This window comes from Cervus canadensis, chromosome 10 (genome assembly GCF_019320065.1).
Source record: "Cervus canadensis isolate Bull #8, Minnesota chromosome 10, ASM1932006v1, whole genome shotgun sequence".
In the NCBI taxonomy this organism is placed as follows: domain Eukaryota; kingdom Metazoa; phylum Chordata; class Mammalia; order Artiodactyla; family Cervidae; genus Cervus; species Cervus canadensis.
Genome location: NC_057395.1, coordinates 53,500,241 through 53,517,886, shown reverse-complemented (window position 1 = coordinate 53,517,886; position 17,646 = coordinate 53,500,241). Strand labels below are relative to the sequence as shown.

Sequence of the window (17,646 nt, the reverse complement as noted above, 5' to 3'; positions counted from 1 at the left end):
TCTTGTCTGATTTACCTGCTTCTTTTGTGCACAAACTTTTAACTATCTCCGTTGACAGTATTTATTGAAAGTGACTGTATTGCACTAAAGCCTATTGGGATTATCTGTTGTAACAAATAAAGCCACTCATTTGAAAAACTCAGTTCCAAACATTACAGTTTATTACACAGAAAGTAATGACTCTCACTATGAAAATGAGGGCACTGAAGCAATACTACTGTGACAATATTTCATTTATGGACAAAAGTACCTTTAAAAGAGGTCTCTGGAAAGCTTCCAGCAAAAAAGTTTGAAAGAGGACTGCATTTTGCAATACCGTTTGGTGCAGCTGGAAATCATTACAAGGGGAAGTGATAAACAAAAGAAATAAAATTTCCAAACTACTTACAGTTAAGAACAATTTAACTCGTTCTAGTTGCTAACGGGGCATATTTAAAATGTAAATAAAATAAGTAAAAAGCAATGTACCTTTTAAGACTAAAGAAATTACAAAGGATGTTAATTTTTTTAAGTTATCATGTTAAGAAAACATGATGGAATCAGACAGATAATTGAAAAATTACTTACTAATTGTCAAGATGTCTTCATCCCCAAAAGGTCTAAGAGGACATTAATGGGTAAGTATTTTGTTCTAGATAAATATTTCTACAAAATGGGCTTTCAAAGTCCACATTAGAGTCCCACGAGCTGAGACACGTCCCTCTCAAGTTAGACTATCAAAGCGGAAGTCCAGGGTCCGAGGTAATGTTTGCGTGTCACAAAGGAGCGGCCGTCTACTGCCCAGGAACCAGTGTTCACATCCAGTCACTTGATCTCCATAGCTGGGCTGCTCTGTAGACTCTCCTGTGCAGGACACGTCACCAAGGAGTCTGGTCTAGTCAGCTTTAGCCTTCTGCCAGTTTTACCGCAAAATACACTCTCAAATTCCTAAAATCGAGACATGACCATCAATGTACTGTATGCACAGACATGAAAACTGCTATTTTCAAAAACACAAAAGGTTGACATTAAGAACTAAACTACATCAAAACATATAGTTAAGGTGTCACAAACATATGTCACATCTTGTAAGGGGATAAAGATGGGGATTCAAACACTTTCCTCGGTTACCTTTATTTTTATTTCATTTTCCAATAGATTCTCAAAAGGTCAGACCATATTGTAAACCCTTCTGATATTCAAAAATGCATCTGTAATTTTATATTTTCATTGTGGGAACACAGACATAAACTCTACTGTTTTAACCATTTGTAAGTGTGCAATTCAGTAGCATTAAATATGTTCACACTCTTGTGCAAACCATCACCACTCTCCATTTCCAGAACTTTCCACCACCCCACACAGATCCCGTGTACCATTACGCACCCCTCCCGCCAGGGGCATTTACAGTCCCCACCCCCCTGTTGCTATGTGCTCAGTACTGGGTATGGCGATGGCCAGACTGAGGTGACTCCCCAGTACACTGGCTGTGGGTCAAGTTAATGCAGCTCTACCTCTAAACGCTTTAGAAAAGGCCTCAGTCTCAAGAAAAGGCTATATCAGTCTCAAGCTCACAAAAGGAGAAGGCAGGTGCAGTCAGACAACTCGAGGCTCATAGGCCTCCAGGAGACAAAAGATACAGGTCTGTGAGGTGCAGAAGGCGGAAAGTCCCGCAGGCCACAGCTTGGGCCCGCTCACCAACATGCAGCTTTGCATGTCGTGAGAACTTAACACTGTGACAACTTCAGCAGAGAATTTTTTCCATATAAAGTTTTTTATGTAATGTACAATACTGAATAATCTTAATTGGTTTAATATTTCTTCCTGAGATGCCTCAGGAGTCTTCTGGAAAACAGTCAGTTAGAGAAGGAAACTTATTACAACCTGTTATCAATAACAGCTCAATATTCCAGGAAAACTTTGCTCCCTTAACAGAGAGAAAGCCCACATCGAGTCTTGCACCACCTTACTTTTAATAGCAAACTTCATTTACTTAATTCAATTCAGTCTAATCTGAGCCCATCTTGACCACATGTAAAACACTTTCCTTAAGGTTCCTTTTCCACAAACGTTCCATCACTTTCTGTATCCATGTTAGTTTGTCCTTTATTTTTGCCCATTCAGAAACAACAAGCTCTGGGACAAAACTATTCTCCCTTTACCCCCTGAACAAAGATATTTCCATTCTTTATATCTTCCTCTCACTGAGAGTGAATATCCTACTTTCTTTACATATCAAAATGCTTCCCTTATTACTTTTAGTAGCTTAATTGCGTATGTATTACAATTTTAACCCTTAAAAATTTTAATCTCTAGTGAAAACCAAGAAGCAAGTAATTGAACTGTTCTTTACATCAGCATGGTTTGATTGGCAAACTTAAGAACACATTCTGTAACCTCTAAAAGCATATATTTTCCTATGATACAATTTTTCGATTTAATGTGGTACAGGACATGTGTCTAATAAGCCCAAATAACTTTTTTATTTTTTCTCTCAGGAGACAGAAGGTGAACTTAGACTTGTCTAGCAATCAATGTTCCAGTATTTTGTCTTGATGAAAAATGACTTAGACCTTTAATGAATTTCTGTCACACAACTTAGTTTAGCAAAACTAGTTTCAAGTTATCAAAAATCTGGAAAAACTAATAGATAATTATTCCTAAAGAGTTCATCTGAAAGCTTTTAACCCATTTATCTCTATTTTATTATTTATGATAATATTATACAGACATTATCCATCCAGAGATCACATAGCTTGTCTTTCAATACAAAATTTATCAGTTTATAACTATTATTCCATTTTCTATCTCTATTATAAAACTCCCCTAAGCTGTATAATAGTAGCAAAACTTAGGTATCCATTAGCAAGCCATCTTTTCCCTAAATCTACAGAGAATTATGGCCAGGCCATATTACAAAAGAAAATCATTTTTTGTACATTTTATTGGTTTGTGACTAAAAGCAGTCCAATTCTGGAGAATGTACCCCAAAAGGCTGCATTTGAGAAATGAGCTTGAGTTCCCATGGCTGGTACCCTTACACACAAGACAAATGCAGACACACATACATATAGAACAAGATTCCCGCAGGACAAAAGCAAAAGGTGGAGTCCAAGAATTCCTTAAAGTTCCCAATGGCTTCCTGTTTTAACAACAAACAAAATGCAAATAAAAAGATAGGAAATCGTGACCACCAGTGTCATGGCAACTCAGCCAGCAAACATAAAACTTTGTAACAGTTGGGATAAGCTGAATTTACTTGATTTTAAAAAGGCTCTTTCTCTCTTCCCCCTGTGATTTGTAGTTCTACTAATTAACCCACAACTAAAGTCATAGGCAATGTGAGTTGTGTCTGCATTTCAAGAACATGATAAGAGTTATAACTTCAGGGTTTCTCGTAGGAATATTTTGATCTCTGAGGGTCATGATACTGAGAAAATATCTAAGCCAGTTTTCTCTGATAAGCAAAAAAGAACTAGTTTTAGAATTTCAAAAGTTTCATCTTAACCAATTTTCTCTAGATTTTGAATGAAGAATGTTGTAGCCATGTGGTGTTTAAAAAAAAATCACTTTTTATAGAAGCATAGTTGAACACCTACCAGTTTTGTAAAATACACCCTAGACTACAAGATAGAACAGAGCAGTGATCACTCATACTTAATTATTCATGGCCAGTGTTGTCAAATACCAAGCAAACAAACAAGTCAAGGCAAACCTGTCTCTCAAGGTTCAAGTTCCCTAGTCTCAAAAGAGGGCGTTCCTAGCCAGTGGCCATCAGAGACAAAGCCACATGACCAAGCCTTACTTAGTCCAAAAGGGAAAATCCCAATCAATGCTCCGCTGCAGCTGAAGTCAACATGATAGGGAAGAATACTCTGGTGTCACCACACATCAGTTCCATTACTTACCAAAGATGTCTCAACCCACCAATGTGAGCACCTTGTTTTCCTCTACCAGGAAAACCAGTGCCATGGGCCAAGGACGCCTGGTCGGTGGCAAGGGCCTGGAGCTGCCCCTGAGACAAAGGTGCTCAGGCATCTGCTGGATAGGATCCATCTGGGTCACCGAAACTGTCACTGAACCAAATCTGGGTCCACTCGCCTATGCACAGTAAAACCAATTTACTGACACCAGGGTGTGGTGAAGGAAAGTGTGGTGTCTGTTGCAGGTACCAAACAAGGAGTTCAGATCTTCTAAGCATTAACACTGATCACTGGACAAGCCTAAGTTCACCTTCTTTCATCTTCTTTGAGAAAAAAAAACTAAAGATGCTCGGGCTTATTAGACACATGTCCTGTAGCACATTGAATTGAAAAGTTGTAGGAAAATGAATGCTTTTAGAGGTTACAGAATGTGTTTGTATGTTTGCCAATCAAAACATGGTGATGTAAGTGAAGTGCAAGTTGCTCAGTCATGTCTGACTCTTTGTGATCCCCATGGACTATATATACTGTCCGTGGAATTCTCCAGGCCAGAATACTGGAGTGGGTAGCCTTTCCCTTCTCCAGGGGATTTTCCCAACCCAGGGATCAAACCCAGGTCTCCCGCACTGCAGGCGGATTCTTTACCAGCTGAGCCACGAGGGAAGCCCAGGAATCCTGGAGTGGGTAGCCTATCCCTTCTCCAGGGGATCTTCCCAACCCAGAGATCAAACCGGCGTCTCCTGCATTGCAGGCAGATTCTTTACCAACAGAGCTATCAGGGAAGCCCATGCTGATGTAAAGAACAGTTCAATTACTTGCTTCTTGGTTTTCACTAGAGATTAAAGTTTTTAAGGGTTAAAATTGTAATACATATGCAATTAAGCTACTAAAAGTAGTAAGGGAAGGATTTCAATATGTAAAGCAAGTAGGATATACACTGTTGGTGAGAGAAGATATAAAGAATGGAAAAACCTTTGTTCAGGGGGTAAAGGGAGAATAGTTTTGTCCCAGGGCTTGTGGTCTCTGGATGGGAAAAAATAAAGGACAAACTAACATGGATACAGAAAGTGATGGAAGGTTTGTGGAAAAGGAATCTTAAGGAAAGAGTTTTGCATGTGGTCAAGATGGGCTCAGATTAGACTGAAACGAATTAAGTAAATGAAGTTTGCTATTAAAAGTAAGCTGGTGCAAGACTTGGTGTGCTCTGTTAAGGGAGCAGTTTTCCTGGAATATTGAGCTGCTTTTGATAACAGGTTGTAAGTTTCCTTCTCTAGCTGACTCTGAGTTTTCCAGAAAACTCCTGAGGCATCTCAGGGAAGAAATATTAAACTAATTGACATTATTTAGTATGTTAAATTACATGAAAAACATTACACAGAAAAAATTCTCTGATGTCACAGAGTATAACTAATCATGACATGTAATACTGCACATATGTGAGCAGACCCAAGTTTGGTTTGTTAACAATTTTTGGTGACCCAGATGGGATTTCCATTGCATCTGGGTGCCAAAATCTGTTACTAAACAGAATTTGGGTCCACTCGCCTGCACACAGTAAAGCCAATCTACTGACACCGGTTGTGGTGAAGGGAAGTGCAGCATTTATTGCAGGCGCCACAACAAGAAATTCAGGTCATTTGAGCATAAGCCACCCAGATGCCTTGTTTGGCACCTGCAATAAATGCTGCACCTTTCTTTCACCACAACCGGTGTCAGTAGATTGGCTTTACTATGTGTGGGCAAGTGGACCCAAATTCCGTTCAGTGACTTTCAACATCATCAACTAAAAAACAGTAAGGAAAATAGGAAAGGGAGCCATTGCATATTAAAAGATATTTAAGAGCTATGAACCAAACACAATGTTTGGATACTGACTCAAATAAGTCAACTGTAAAACAACAGTTGTGAGCCAGGGAAATCTGGACAGGGATTGAGATTAAGGAAGATGATGATGATGCGGTTGTGCTTTTAAGCAGCACTTTCCTTTTTAGAGATACATTTGCGAATGAAGTGATGTGACGTCTGGAAACACTTTAAAATAATTTGGTGAGGGTGGGAGGATGGGGATGAATCTGTGAAACGAAGTTATGCCTGAGGCTGCGCTGAGGGACACAGGAGTTCATTATTTCAGGCTCTCCATTTTTGTGCGTGTATGCATTTCTTTTTTCTTTTTTTTTTTAAGAACAGCATTCTTACACAATTAAGTCTAGGTTTATATACTTTTATTGTGGTAAAATATATATAACATAAAACTTGCCATTTTTACCATTCCAAAGTGTAAATTCAGTGGTTTAAGTACACTCAGAAACTTGTGTAACCATTGTCACTATTTCCAGAACTTTCTCATCTTTCCAAACTGAAACTCTGTCCCCATTAAATACTAACTCCCCATCTACCTCCCCCAGCCTCTGGCACCATTCTACGTTTTGACTCTATGAATCGGATGACTTCATTAAGTGGAATCATACAGTATTTGTATTTTTGTGTCTGTCTTTTCTCACTCAGCATCCTATTTCTGAAGTCCATTCATGTTGTGAGGCATGTGTCAGAACTTCATTCCTTTTCGTGGCTGAATAGTATTCCATCGGCTGTTTTTCCATTCGCCTGTTGACTGGATTATCTCCACCACTCGGATTGTTTCCATCTTCTGGTGATGGTGAATAATGTGGCTATGAACACCGGTATACAAGTACCTGTTCAAGTCCCTGCTTTTCTACTCTCATGGGTATCTACAATACCCAGAAGTGGTACTGCTGGATTATATGGTAATTCTATGTTTAACTTTTTGAAGAACCACCAGCTGTACCATTTTACATTCTCACCAGCAATCCCAAAGTTTTCTATTTCTCCACATCCTCACAAACACTTGTTATTTTGTTTTGTAATAGCCACACCTAATGGGTGGCAAAGACCCAGATGCTGGGAAAGATTGAAGGCAGGAGGAGAAGGGGACAACAGAGGACAAGATGGTTGGATGGCGTCACCAACTCAATGGACATGAGTTTGAGCAAGCTCCAGGAGATAGTGAAGGACAGGGAAGCCTGGCATGCTGCAGTCAATGGGGTTGCAAAGAGTTGGACACGACTAAGCAACTGAACACCACCACCACCACTTAATGGGTGTGAACTAGTATCTCATATCCATTAAAGTGCTTTTGATCTGCATTTCCCTGATCATTAGTGATGCTGAGCATCTTTTCATCTATTTACTGGCCATTTGCTCATCTTCCTTGGAGAAATGTCTATTCAGGTCCTTTGCCCATTTTTGAATCGTGTCGTCTTTTTGCTGCTGGACTACAGTAGATTTAAACTTAATTCATGACCATGAAGGGAAGTGTAAGCACTGTGTCTGCTGCCACTGCGATACCTTCTAGGTCATCTGGAGCTGCTGGAGTGCCCCACCTGACCAAGTGGTGACCAAGATGGCCAGCCCGACCAAGGCCATCTGCCATCTGCAACCACCACCTACGCTCAGAGGCTATATCTGTACATAAACATACTCTAATTTTCTTCCCAATATTTAAAATATTTTCAGTGGATCTTAATATAAAATGAAACATGGTTTGATTATTTTCTGTATTCTGACACCCCTAGCCCAACTATAAAATATTTGTCTATATTTGAGAAGGTAGAGTTTACCTTTGAGAATAACTAAACCGAAGTCATCATTTCTCAGATGTAAGAAAAGTTCTTCAAGAGATTTTCTAAACAACCTTCACACAATGAGCAGACTACCTCTGGGCAGCCATCTTTATTTTCAATAGTTCTGCCGGAAGTAGAGTTCAGGTGTAGCTCAATCCAGACTCTCACACAGCCCCTGGGACTTGACTCGTGGGGACTTGGAGGGACAGTGAGACAGGGAGACAGGTGGACATCTGCCCTCGAGTGCACCAAAGGTAAACTACCACTCTGGCTGGCTCAGTCAGCATCTATTTCAACAAAGCCTGATTGAAACAACTGAGTTCTAAGGGGTTTTTACAACTCATCAGACTCCTTGAAATGATATCTGGGCAGACTTGATATTCACATTACATTTGTAAGTAGGAGAATGCCAATGATAAAATCTGTTATTTTTAGTAGGAAAAAGAAAGATTGTTACAGTTACACGTCAAGAAATTTTATCAGGAAGTTAGGAAGAGGAAGAAAACTGGTGTCATCCATACAGAGAGAGGAGAGACTTAAAGGCAAAAGGTTAATGAAATCAAGAGGGGTGACAAACCCCAGGGCCCAGGTGGGAGGGGGTGCCCCAACACTCAGCTGCATGAGAGCCCCAAAGAGACAGGACAGGTGCATCACAGTGGGAAATGCCACGCAGGCTCTCGGAACAACAGGTATGACAGACAAGAGAGGACAAAAAAGGCCTGAACCATATTTTGTAACCTTGACCTAATACACATACAGAATTCACCAAACAGAGAATGCTTGTATTTTCCAAATAAACACAGAATTTTAAAAAAATTTTACTACATATGCGGTCACAATGGAAGTCTCAGCAAGCTGTTAAAAACTGCCATCTTTACAGATCAGAATGTGAGAAATAGGAGCAATAGATAAAATACTCTTCTTAAAAAGCAGAGTCTTGGACTTCCCTGGTGATCCAGAAAGGACTGTGGGATGAGATGTATACTGAAATAATCGTGGCAAATTACTTAAGACTTTTATGTATTTTACCTTTAGGAACAAAAATGTTCATGTAAGTGGGAGGAGGGATGTCACTAAGGAAACAGTAACAACACAAAGGTTTAGGATTTTCCAGTCTAATTCTCCCCAAAATTGCTACTGGTATCACTTCAGCCTGTTTTTTGATGGTTCCTGTAATCCCACCCAGAAACAATTTACAAACTCAATGTAACTAAATTTCAGAAATATTCAGGAAAAAAAAGAAATATTCAGGAAACCTAATACACACAAAAATTAATACGTTTTAATCTATTTAATCTTTGAGTATAGAGACAGTTAAGTTCTTTTAATTGTTGTAAACACCATCATCATATTTGAATCCATCATATGAATAATAATTCACCACTTACAAGGTACACAGAGCCAACCATTAAGTTCATTTTTTAAATATAAAAGCTTTATTTTATTACAATAAACCAAGTATATTGCTAAAAAATAATGTTAAAAAATAACCAGAATAACCACATTATAAATAACCATAAATGATCCAATTAGCACAAATCTAACAAAGGTATGGCTTTAAAAGGCAATTAAAAATATACAATGAAAATAAGGAACTTGATGAAATTACAAAACTCCCAAGATGGAAACGCACATGGAAAAGAAATGGAGAAACGCACAGGAAAGGAACTGTAGAAGACAAACTCTCAGCACTCAGCCTGAGAGGCTGGCTGTGGGGGGGGTCATGCTCAGGCCCCCAGGATCTAGACACAGGAGGCTCTTTCTAAAATGGTTCTAAAATGGCTCCCTGCTTATTACACCAATGCCAGTTCAGTTCTCTAATTAGACTTATGCTCGGTCAACAGCAGGACAACAGCTGGGACCAGGAGCAAAACCAGGGCACTCTCCACTAACTACGTGCCCCCACCTCAAGTTCTGAGGGTACCTGGACCCAAGGCCCCCAAGGCAGAGCACAGGAGCCACTGCCGGGCACATTCTCTCATCTGAAACCCCAAGGAAGGGGGTCCCACCGGGAGCCCTCAGGGTTATCAGTGGCTCCTCAGCCCAAACAGACAGGGTCAAAGTTGAGGTACTTGCTCTACCAAGAAACTGAGATGCTTGCCGCAGGCCCACATAGTCCTCCATCACCCAGGCCGAAGGGTCTCTCTGCTCTGCCTTCTCAACACGTTTGGTAACCAGATTGTTTGATTATTTTTGACACTGAATTGCCTCTTTTTGTTTCTATTTGTGCTTTATCCCTTTCACAACAATTTCTGAGGGCAAAAATTCACACCCTACAGGCCAGTCTTTGAAACCCCACTGAGCCCCCAAACAATTCACTGTACAGAGCAGGTGTCTCCCTACTAGCTGACCACTGACAATGCAGGCTTACGCTCTGAGGTTAGTGGACAAACCCAGGCTGTGCTTCGTACTTTGATAAAAGATGATGCCATCATTAACAAGCAGGGCGCATTACTCACACTGGACTCAGTATCTGATATTAAAGTCCAGGAAACAAAGGACAGTTTGGGACATCTTCGACGAAAAGGATAAATAGCAATACTGATCCATTTACGGGATTGAAAGTCTCCCGGCCTAGATACTAACCTTTTTAAGAGAATCTCCGTGCCTCTCCTGAATGTATTTCAGGAATGCTGTGGTCCACTGCAGAGTCGTGGCCTTATCAGTCTCGGCGTTGCAAAATGGGACTAAAAGGTTCAACTCGTCACAGCAAATGCGGATTCTGCGCCTATGGTCAAAACACAAATTAATCACATTGAAAAGCTGATGCAGAACAAGGGAATAAAGTGTGTGCCTGTGTTCCTCAAGGAATTAGCTCCCAGCTTGGCCGTTGAGAACTAAGAGCAGCTTCTCCCCAGCCAGGCTCCCCTCTGCAGCACCAGGTCCCCTTGGGGTCCAACTCAGCCTTGTCGTTCTCCCTGGAGAGTCTCCCCTCTTTACTTCTGGGGTACATGCAAGGGCCAGCTCCAAGCCTCTAGAGCAAGGATGGACCCAAAGCCCCAAAACCAGAAGCAAAACTGTGTATGTGCTTCTTCTGGGCAGAATGTTCTTTCACTCAACAGGCATTCACCTGCCTGCTAGGTGCCAAGGAGCTCACACAAGCTAGGATTCACAGCACTCATTCTTCAAGAGGTCCCAGTTCATTTAGGACACAGACTACCAGCCAGTTAATGTCCCCAAACCTGGTCTTTTTAGAGATGATTTACATAACTGGAGCCTTACTCTTAGACCATTTTTAACTTTCATGTATTACATTCAGTGCTACACGAGCTGATGTGGAACACCTTATACAATATGGCCCTTGTTGCTCATCTTCCCGTGTGTACACTCAAAATTTAAGGGAAACTTTGTAAGGTAGTCACAGTGGGAATTCACTAGATGCTCTGTAACCGCAGGCACCAGGCCCAACATCTCAGCTTGTTTGATGCTGGCGTCCTACTTCAAACACCTATTACATACACGAGGAACTTAGGAGGAGGAGACGAGAACAAGAAGAAGGTTGTTAAACTAGGAAATGGCAGAGGAAGAATTCAAACCTTCACTGTCAACAGGCAGTAGTAAGTAAAAGGCTTTTTGTCAGATGGTAGGTACTCAGTAAATGTTTATTAAATACATGTCAGAGTGGGAACAATGCCCATTATAATTCACAGTGAGTTATGTGTGGACACAAATTTGGGGAAGGTGTCTAGCTGCCTAGCTTTAATATTTCTCTTTAAAAAGAAATAAACTGCCTTAGTCCAACACTGTAGGTTCAGAGATGAATATATGTCTTGCTCAGTGTTCTAGTTCCTGAGCCTAAAACAGAAACTGGTACAGTACTCAACAAATGACTAAGTTATATAACTATATGTGAGGGAATCATCATGTAAAAACCCAGTTGCAATGGAAAATTGCAAAAACCACCTTTGGATCTATGCAGAACAGCACAAATAAAATCAACAGATAAAACAACTCACATAAGCTGTAACCTCCTCCTTCTCCAACATTCTTAGAAGAACCCAGCAAACTGAGTGACTCAGTGACCAGTGACCCTGGCCGGCACCTTGAAACTCAGATTTGGGGGATCCCACCACCACCAGTCACCACTCTGTGACTAAGCCGGGGGTGCAAACAACACGGCTTGTTTGCACCAAGCCGTGGCATGTCAAATACTAGCTTTCCTGCTGGGGGTCTGGGATCTGGCTGTGGCCAATAAGGGAGGCCCCCCACAATCAGCCCCCTACTAGTAGGATCCCAGGGCCCCGAGTCTCTCAATAGCTCTCCTGGCTGGGGACACACTCCCATGGCTGGGGGCTGACAGGCATCCTGAGTGGCTCCACTGGGAGGGGTTCCTGGGAGCTGGTGCCTGGTCCCCCAGCCATCCCCCCACATGCCAGTGCTGGCTCTGCTGGGTTCTTTGTTCAAAATAGACCAGAGCCACGAGTGTTCCCAGTGAATCATCAAGCCTGGGGGTCGTAGTGAGTACTCTCAACTCACAAAACACAGTGGCTGCTGACTCCTGCCGGCTCTCTCTCCCTTTGAATACAGAAATGGCTACACCACCGTTTTCTACAAAAGGCTGCCTGCCACCAGCACTGCCCGCCACCTGCTTGGCATCTGAGAGAACCCTATGCTGCCGATGTTCAGGCCTTACCTTCGGTCTCTTTCCATGCGGTTGTGCCTCTCCCTGCGTTGGGACCGGCCCCCCTGTGGCCCGCTCTGGGTCTGCTCACCGAGGGTGGCCTGGGAAGACTCTGCTGACTGCCAAGCACCCTGTGTCGCCGTGGAGCCTTCGCCCACGTTCTGAATCTCTCCAAGGGCTCTTCGTTCTACGTTTGTGTCCAACTGACGTATCCTACTCCGATTCCTCTTATTTATGGCTTGTTTACATAGCGCTTCTTCTTTGCAAAAGAAGGAAAAAGTGGTACTTTAGTTTTTCAGTTCTTCTTAACTTACCCTCGTAAACGCTGAATATATTTTTCAGTATTTTCAATCCAAGATGTAAACATGAATGGGTAAGGAGCACACAGAACCGAACAGGAAGCCTCAGAAATTCCACAGGGGCAGCTGGCACAGAGCTCCAGGTTTCAAACTATAAAACCGAACATAAACTAAATTAAAACACACTGAATATTATGTGATCAACAGAGCTTGTCAAAGGTCTCTCTTTTAAATCAAGAGGCATTTGTCATCTCTGAATAGAGAAACCAAGAAGCTGTTTGACTTTCCTGATATTCAGGATGGAATCTGGGTTTTTTTTTAAACCCAGAAATATTTTCTCCAAAGGATTTTCTTGATATGCAATTATTCTAAAATGACAACTGATACTATAACTGCAATGCCCAGAAGAGGACAAAACCTAAGTGGTTTAGGGTTAAACATGCCCTCACCTTACAAATGAGATTCCCTCCCCCTACAAAACCAGTAATCACATCATAGCTGTGACTTGTGCTACGGAAACATGTCAATTTCCCATCAAACAGGGGTCTAACTGATACAAGTGGTGATGAGCATTCCCAAGGTGCCACACAAAGCCAAATCTTCTACAGTGACAGAATTGCCGAACACAAATTTCAGAACGGGGATAACTTTTTAAAGACACAGAGGGGAATTCACAAGTATTGGTGATGTTTTGTTTCTTAAGCTGAACAGTCAGTACAGGAATTATTTTAATATTAACCTTTGTACCTTACAAATGTTAACGTATACTTTCACATACAACGTCACAATGACCAGGAAAAATTAATCACTGATGTGGGAGAAAGCAGGAGCACTCCATCACTATCCTGTCTCCATCAGCTCTCAGAAAGCACATTGTGTGAGCTGTATTATTGTTGGATAACTTGAAAAAGAATGTTTCCCAGGAAAAATGGATTGAGAGTTAACATCAGAGGTAAGCAAAATTTGTCTTCAGCAGTTTCTTTATGTCTAAAATTTTCTGAATCACCTTATGGCCTCTTGCTCCCAACTCAATCCTTTGCCCATCTGCAGACTGTCCCCACCAGGGCTTCCCAGGTGGTGCTACTGGTAAAGTATCCGCCTGCAATGCAGGAGACGTGGGTTCGATCCCTGGGTCAGGAAGATCCCCTAGAGAAGGAAATGGCAACCTGCTCCAGTATTCTTGTCTGGGAAATCCCATGGACAAAGGAGCCTGATGGACTACAGTCCATGGAATCGTAAAGAGTCGGACACAACTGAACGACTAAACCACCACCAGACTGTCCCCTAAAATCTCTGAGTGGATTTCAGATTCATGCCTCATTCATGAAGTATGAAATAAAAAAATAAAAACTTTACATCTGTCAGCAACTTGAAGGTAACGAAAAATGTACATAAGTCTATCATTTTTCTGTTTAAAGAGGTTACTGTTAAGAAAAACCAGCCTCTAAACTGAATATTTCCAGGCCAAGTATAAACTCGATATTCAAAACTGGTATGAATGTTCAAAGTGAGGTGACTAAAGCAGAGGGAGGGAAGGCTTCCTAAAATGCAAGCAGACTTCCAAGATTATTTCGTATGTTTATAAACCACCTCCCCTTCTCCTACCCATGGCCAAAAAAACCCACCCAACATCAAGGGCAAAGCTCAGGCAGGTAGAGAAAGCATCTGCCAGCTTCTGCCTTATCACTTACCTCCTACTTTAATCCAAACCTGCTCAGGCAAAGCTTTGTTTCTACTACCCAAAGTCTGCTTAGTGGATTCAATTTCTTGCTGATAGCAGAAAGAAAATGCTCTTGGCAATCCAATATCCTGATGCTTGGCAGTTTCAAGTATAGAACATGAGTTACTAGAACTCTGGAGAAAATGAAGCAATAAGAAGTTTATCAACATGCAACAATCTCCTCTCTACGCACAAATAAAATGCACTTTAACAGAAATAACACCAAAACTATTCATATGAACTTGAAGAACTTTTAAGGATTTTTAAATATCCCTGAACCACATAAACACTCTTGATTTTAAAATGTTATTGTGCTTAATGAAAGGGAAAAAAAAAATCCTTGGGACCTAACTAAAATACAATTTATCCTTTTAATACAAAAGAGCAAAGCTTTACAAATTATTTTCCCTACCTGTGTTTGTGAAATATTAGAATTTCCATTAGTAGAGCAAGCATTTGTAGTAAACAGAGGGTATGTAAATTGCAAAGCAGTAGTTGCAGCAGCAGTTTTATTTTTCACTAATGTTGTACATTTGTTTTGTTGTTGATGAAGAGGAACATTCATTAGTTCGGATGGATGGCGAATAAGAGTTACCAAACTGCCAAGACAAAAGAAACCCAGAAACACGTAAAGTGTGTGTGGCGGGTAAGTTTCCTGAAACACCACAATCACTTACTATCACACTCCCGTGGTTAACATTAGATTTTCTAGATAACAGATCGAATCTGTTACCATGAAAGGCCCTTCATCATGGAAATCTCTATAAAACAATTATCCACTAGTGTTGTAGGGGACAAGTTCAAACTGTCTTCCTCACAATGCAAGGTGAAGCTGTGTGTCATCTTTCGGTTACAACTCCCTTCCCATGCCACTTCTGCCACCAATCTCTGGTGGTGATTATTATTATTATTATTTTTGCCATCCTCCAAAATCTGAAGACTATGGGCAAAATGGGGGGAAAACTACAGGGTGGGGAGAGTCAGAAAACTGAGAAGACACTCCAGCAGATAGGCTATTCCCCTCCAGTAGTCGCTGGGAGAGTGCCTGTGAGCTGGCCGTCTGGCTGCAGGATGAAGCTGCTTTTCACTCAAAGCCTCACAACATGACCTCTCTCCTTCCACAGGCTGTATCTGTACAGCGTGAGGTCAGCCTGAGCCTGAGTCAATGCAAGGGGAAGCGGAAGCCTTTCCTGACATTTAGGTAGGCGATCTGGGGAAAAGCCTTGATCCTCAGGAGCATCAGTGCACTTAACTCATCTCTCTTCCACGTGCAGACGCAGACAGAGTGCACACCGAAAGGAAATGCTGTGGGGCGTGAACGCAACACCTGCTCACTCTGCCTGCACAGCGCACACAATGTCTCAGGTCGGCCCCAGGCCCTCCGAGGCCTGCTCCCCGTTATGCTGCAAGCTGCACGGGGGCCGCTGGCCTCTCACGTGACCCTGTCTACACCCAGACGGAGGCTGATGCTTCTCTGCACCGGACCCTGGTCTACACCCGCACCCGACCGGGCCCGCTCCCTGGGGGATGCACCCACTTGTTGAGCGCCACGCCGGGCTCCGGGGGCTCCGCGCCACGCGGGGCGGGCGGGGTCTCGGCAGGGATGCTGTTGAAGCGGTCCTCCAGGCGGACGCGCACCGCCGACTTGGCCCGCGCCTCGGGCGCGCCCTCCGCGTTCTCCTTGCCGGCGCCGTCGGGCGCCTTGGGCCGGGGTGCGCCCGGGCCCGGGCCGTCGGCGCCCGGAGTCTTCTCGGCGGCGGGAGCCGCGCCCGCCTCGCTCAGCAGCATCATGCGCAGCTCCTGGAAGTCGATGTGGCCCAGGCACTGGTTGGCGCCTGCGAAGCCGCCGTCGGCCAGCGCGGGCGGGCACAGCACCGGGTACACGGGCGGCGCGCCCCCCGCCGCCGCCGCTGCCGCGCCCCCCGCCGCCGCGAAGTTTCCCGCCGTCGCGCCGGGCGCCGCCGCCGCCAGGAAGGCCGAGTTGAGGCGCGTCTCGAGCTCGCCGTCGGCCGCCGCCGCCTCCATGTGCGAGTAGAGAATGTGCTGCAGTTGCGTGTACTCGATCTCCGTCATCTCCACCAGGCTCAGGTCGGTGGTCGTGAAGCTCAGCCCCGCCTCGCCCAGCGTAGCGTCCGCGCCCTCGGGGCCCGCCGGCCCGCCCGCCTGCGGCGGCTCCCGCGGCCCGGGGCCCGACATGCCGGCGCCAACGGCGTGGGGCGCGCGGGCGGGCCGGCGGGGCCAGGCCGGGCGGGCGGGGGCGCGGAAACCGCCGGCCTCAGCGCGCCTGCGCCGCCAGCCCGCAACGGCAGCCCCTCCCGGGCGCGGCCCCGCCCCGGCCCCGCGGACCCGCCCCGCGGCCAGGCCGCGCCAACCGCCCGCCCCGCCCTGCCCCCGCCGCGGCTCCACCCCCCGGGCTGCGCGCGCAGGTAGAGGGCGCGAAGGGGGCGGGGCGGAGCCGCCTGGGTCCAGAGTCCGCGGGGCCGGGCCGCCTGGGTCTGCACCGCCTGGGTCCGCGTGTCCGCGAGTCGAGACCACTGTAGTCCAGTGTCGCGGGAGCAGACTGCCCGGGGCCTGGCCGGGTATCGGGGCGCAGGTGCCTCTCGAAGCAACGCACCTCCTTGAGTTCACGGATCCACGGGGTGCTGTGCAGGTAGCCCCTTCTCGGGACACGAGGGTTCCGTGCGTCCGAACAGCAAACACGTGAGACAGCGGCCCAAAGTACAGATGTGACGAGGCAGTCTGTGCCTAGTTGAAAGTTAGGCACACGCGGTGCCCGGTTTCGCCCTAGAACAGGCAGCGCTCCTGTAATCAATGCATGCCGCGAATGCTGGCCAGTGGTGAGTGTGGTGCACATGCCACATAGGTTCATCCTTTTAAAGTGTGCCCTTGGGAGGCAGTGTATTCACATCCCATCACCACCATCCCATCACCACATCCCATCACCACCACCATCACATCCCAACATCACCATGTTCTAGGTTCAGAACATTTTCACCCCAGAGAACCCCATACCCATTAGCACTCCCTACCCACTAACCTCCTTTCTGTCCTTGTGGGTTTGCTAACCCCGGGCCTGTCTTTTAAGGTGTAGGTGCTGTGTCCACCTCTCACCCCCACCTCACTCAGTGGTTGTTTTCTGTAGGGGAACCAGGTAGTTCAAGGACAGGCCTGTGCCTGAGCACAGTTTTCTTCCACCAGGCTGTCAATCTTGTGCTCATTCCATCAGAGCTCAGATGGCTGTCTTTGGAGTGCCATTCATTTCTTCTGTAGTATCTCTTCTTTGGACAATATAAGATCGTCCTATGCATTTGTTGTGATAGTTTGCTTTTTTTTCCCCCACTTAGTATGTCCCCAGTAGGGAAATGATGGACTCAATAAAAGATATCAGGACATTTGATTAATCATATAGAGAAAAAATTAGAACGCTTTCCCCCACACCGGCATAATAATTAGTTTCAGATCA

At 44.5% G+C, this 17,646-nt stretch overlaps 1 protein-coding gene across 7 annotated transcripts; it reads right to left on the bottom strand.

Annotated features, from left to right (window-relative positions):
• Nucleotides 1-139: 139 nt before the first annotated feature.
• On the bottom strand, nucleotides 140-16,438 carry TCFL5 (transcription factor like 5). Of its 7 annotated transcripts, none has more exons than XM_043479285.1 (6): nucleotides 15,721-16,438; nucleotides 14,596-14,782; nucleotides 14,155-14,317; nucleotides 12,177-12,423; nucleotides 10,130-10,271; nucleotides 140-927 (listed from the first exon to the last, which is right to left on the bottom strand). In XM_043479285.1, the coding sequence occupies exons 1-6, from the start codon at nucleotides 16,377-16,379 to the stop codon at nucleotides 805-807; spliced, it is 1,521 nt and encodes a 506-aa protein (XP_043335220.1). In that variant the 5' UTR covers nucleotides 16,380-16,438; the 3' UTR covers nucleotides 140-804. The 7 variants fall into 7 exon arrangements, with proteins under 7 accessions (XP_043335220.1, XP_043335221.1, XP_043335222.1 ...); XM_043479286.1 differs by having other exon boundaries at nucleotides 12,177-12,420; XM_043479287.1 differs by lacking the exon at nucleotides 140-927 and adding an exon at nucleotides 6,108-6,549.
• Nucleotides 16,439-17,646: the final 1,208 nt, after the last annotated feature.

What these genes read in the sequence shown, in the direction of transcription:
- TCFL5 (XM_043479285.1), bottom strand. Translation starts at nt 16,379, where the DNA reads ATGTCGGGCCCCGGGCCGCGGGAGCCGCCGCAGGCGGGCGGGCCGGCG. An exon ending in CCCGGCGTGGCGCTCAACAA is followed by an intron (nt 14,783 to 15,720) that starts GTGGGTGCATCC and finishes TTGTCTTGGCAG; the next exon opens with TTTGGTAACTCTTATTCGCC. An exon ending in GGTTTGGATTAAAGTAGGAG is followed by an intron (nt 12,424 to 14,154) that starts GTAAGTGATAAG and finishes TCTTTTGCAAAG; the next exon opens with AAGAAGCGCTATGTAAACAA.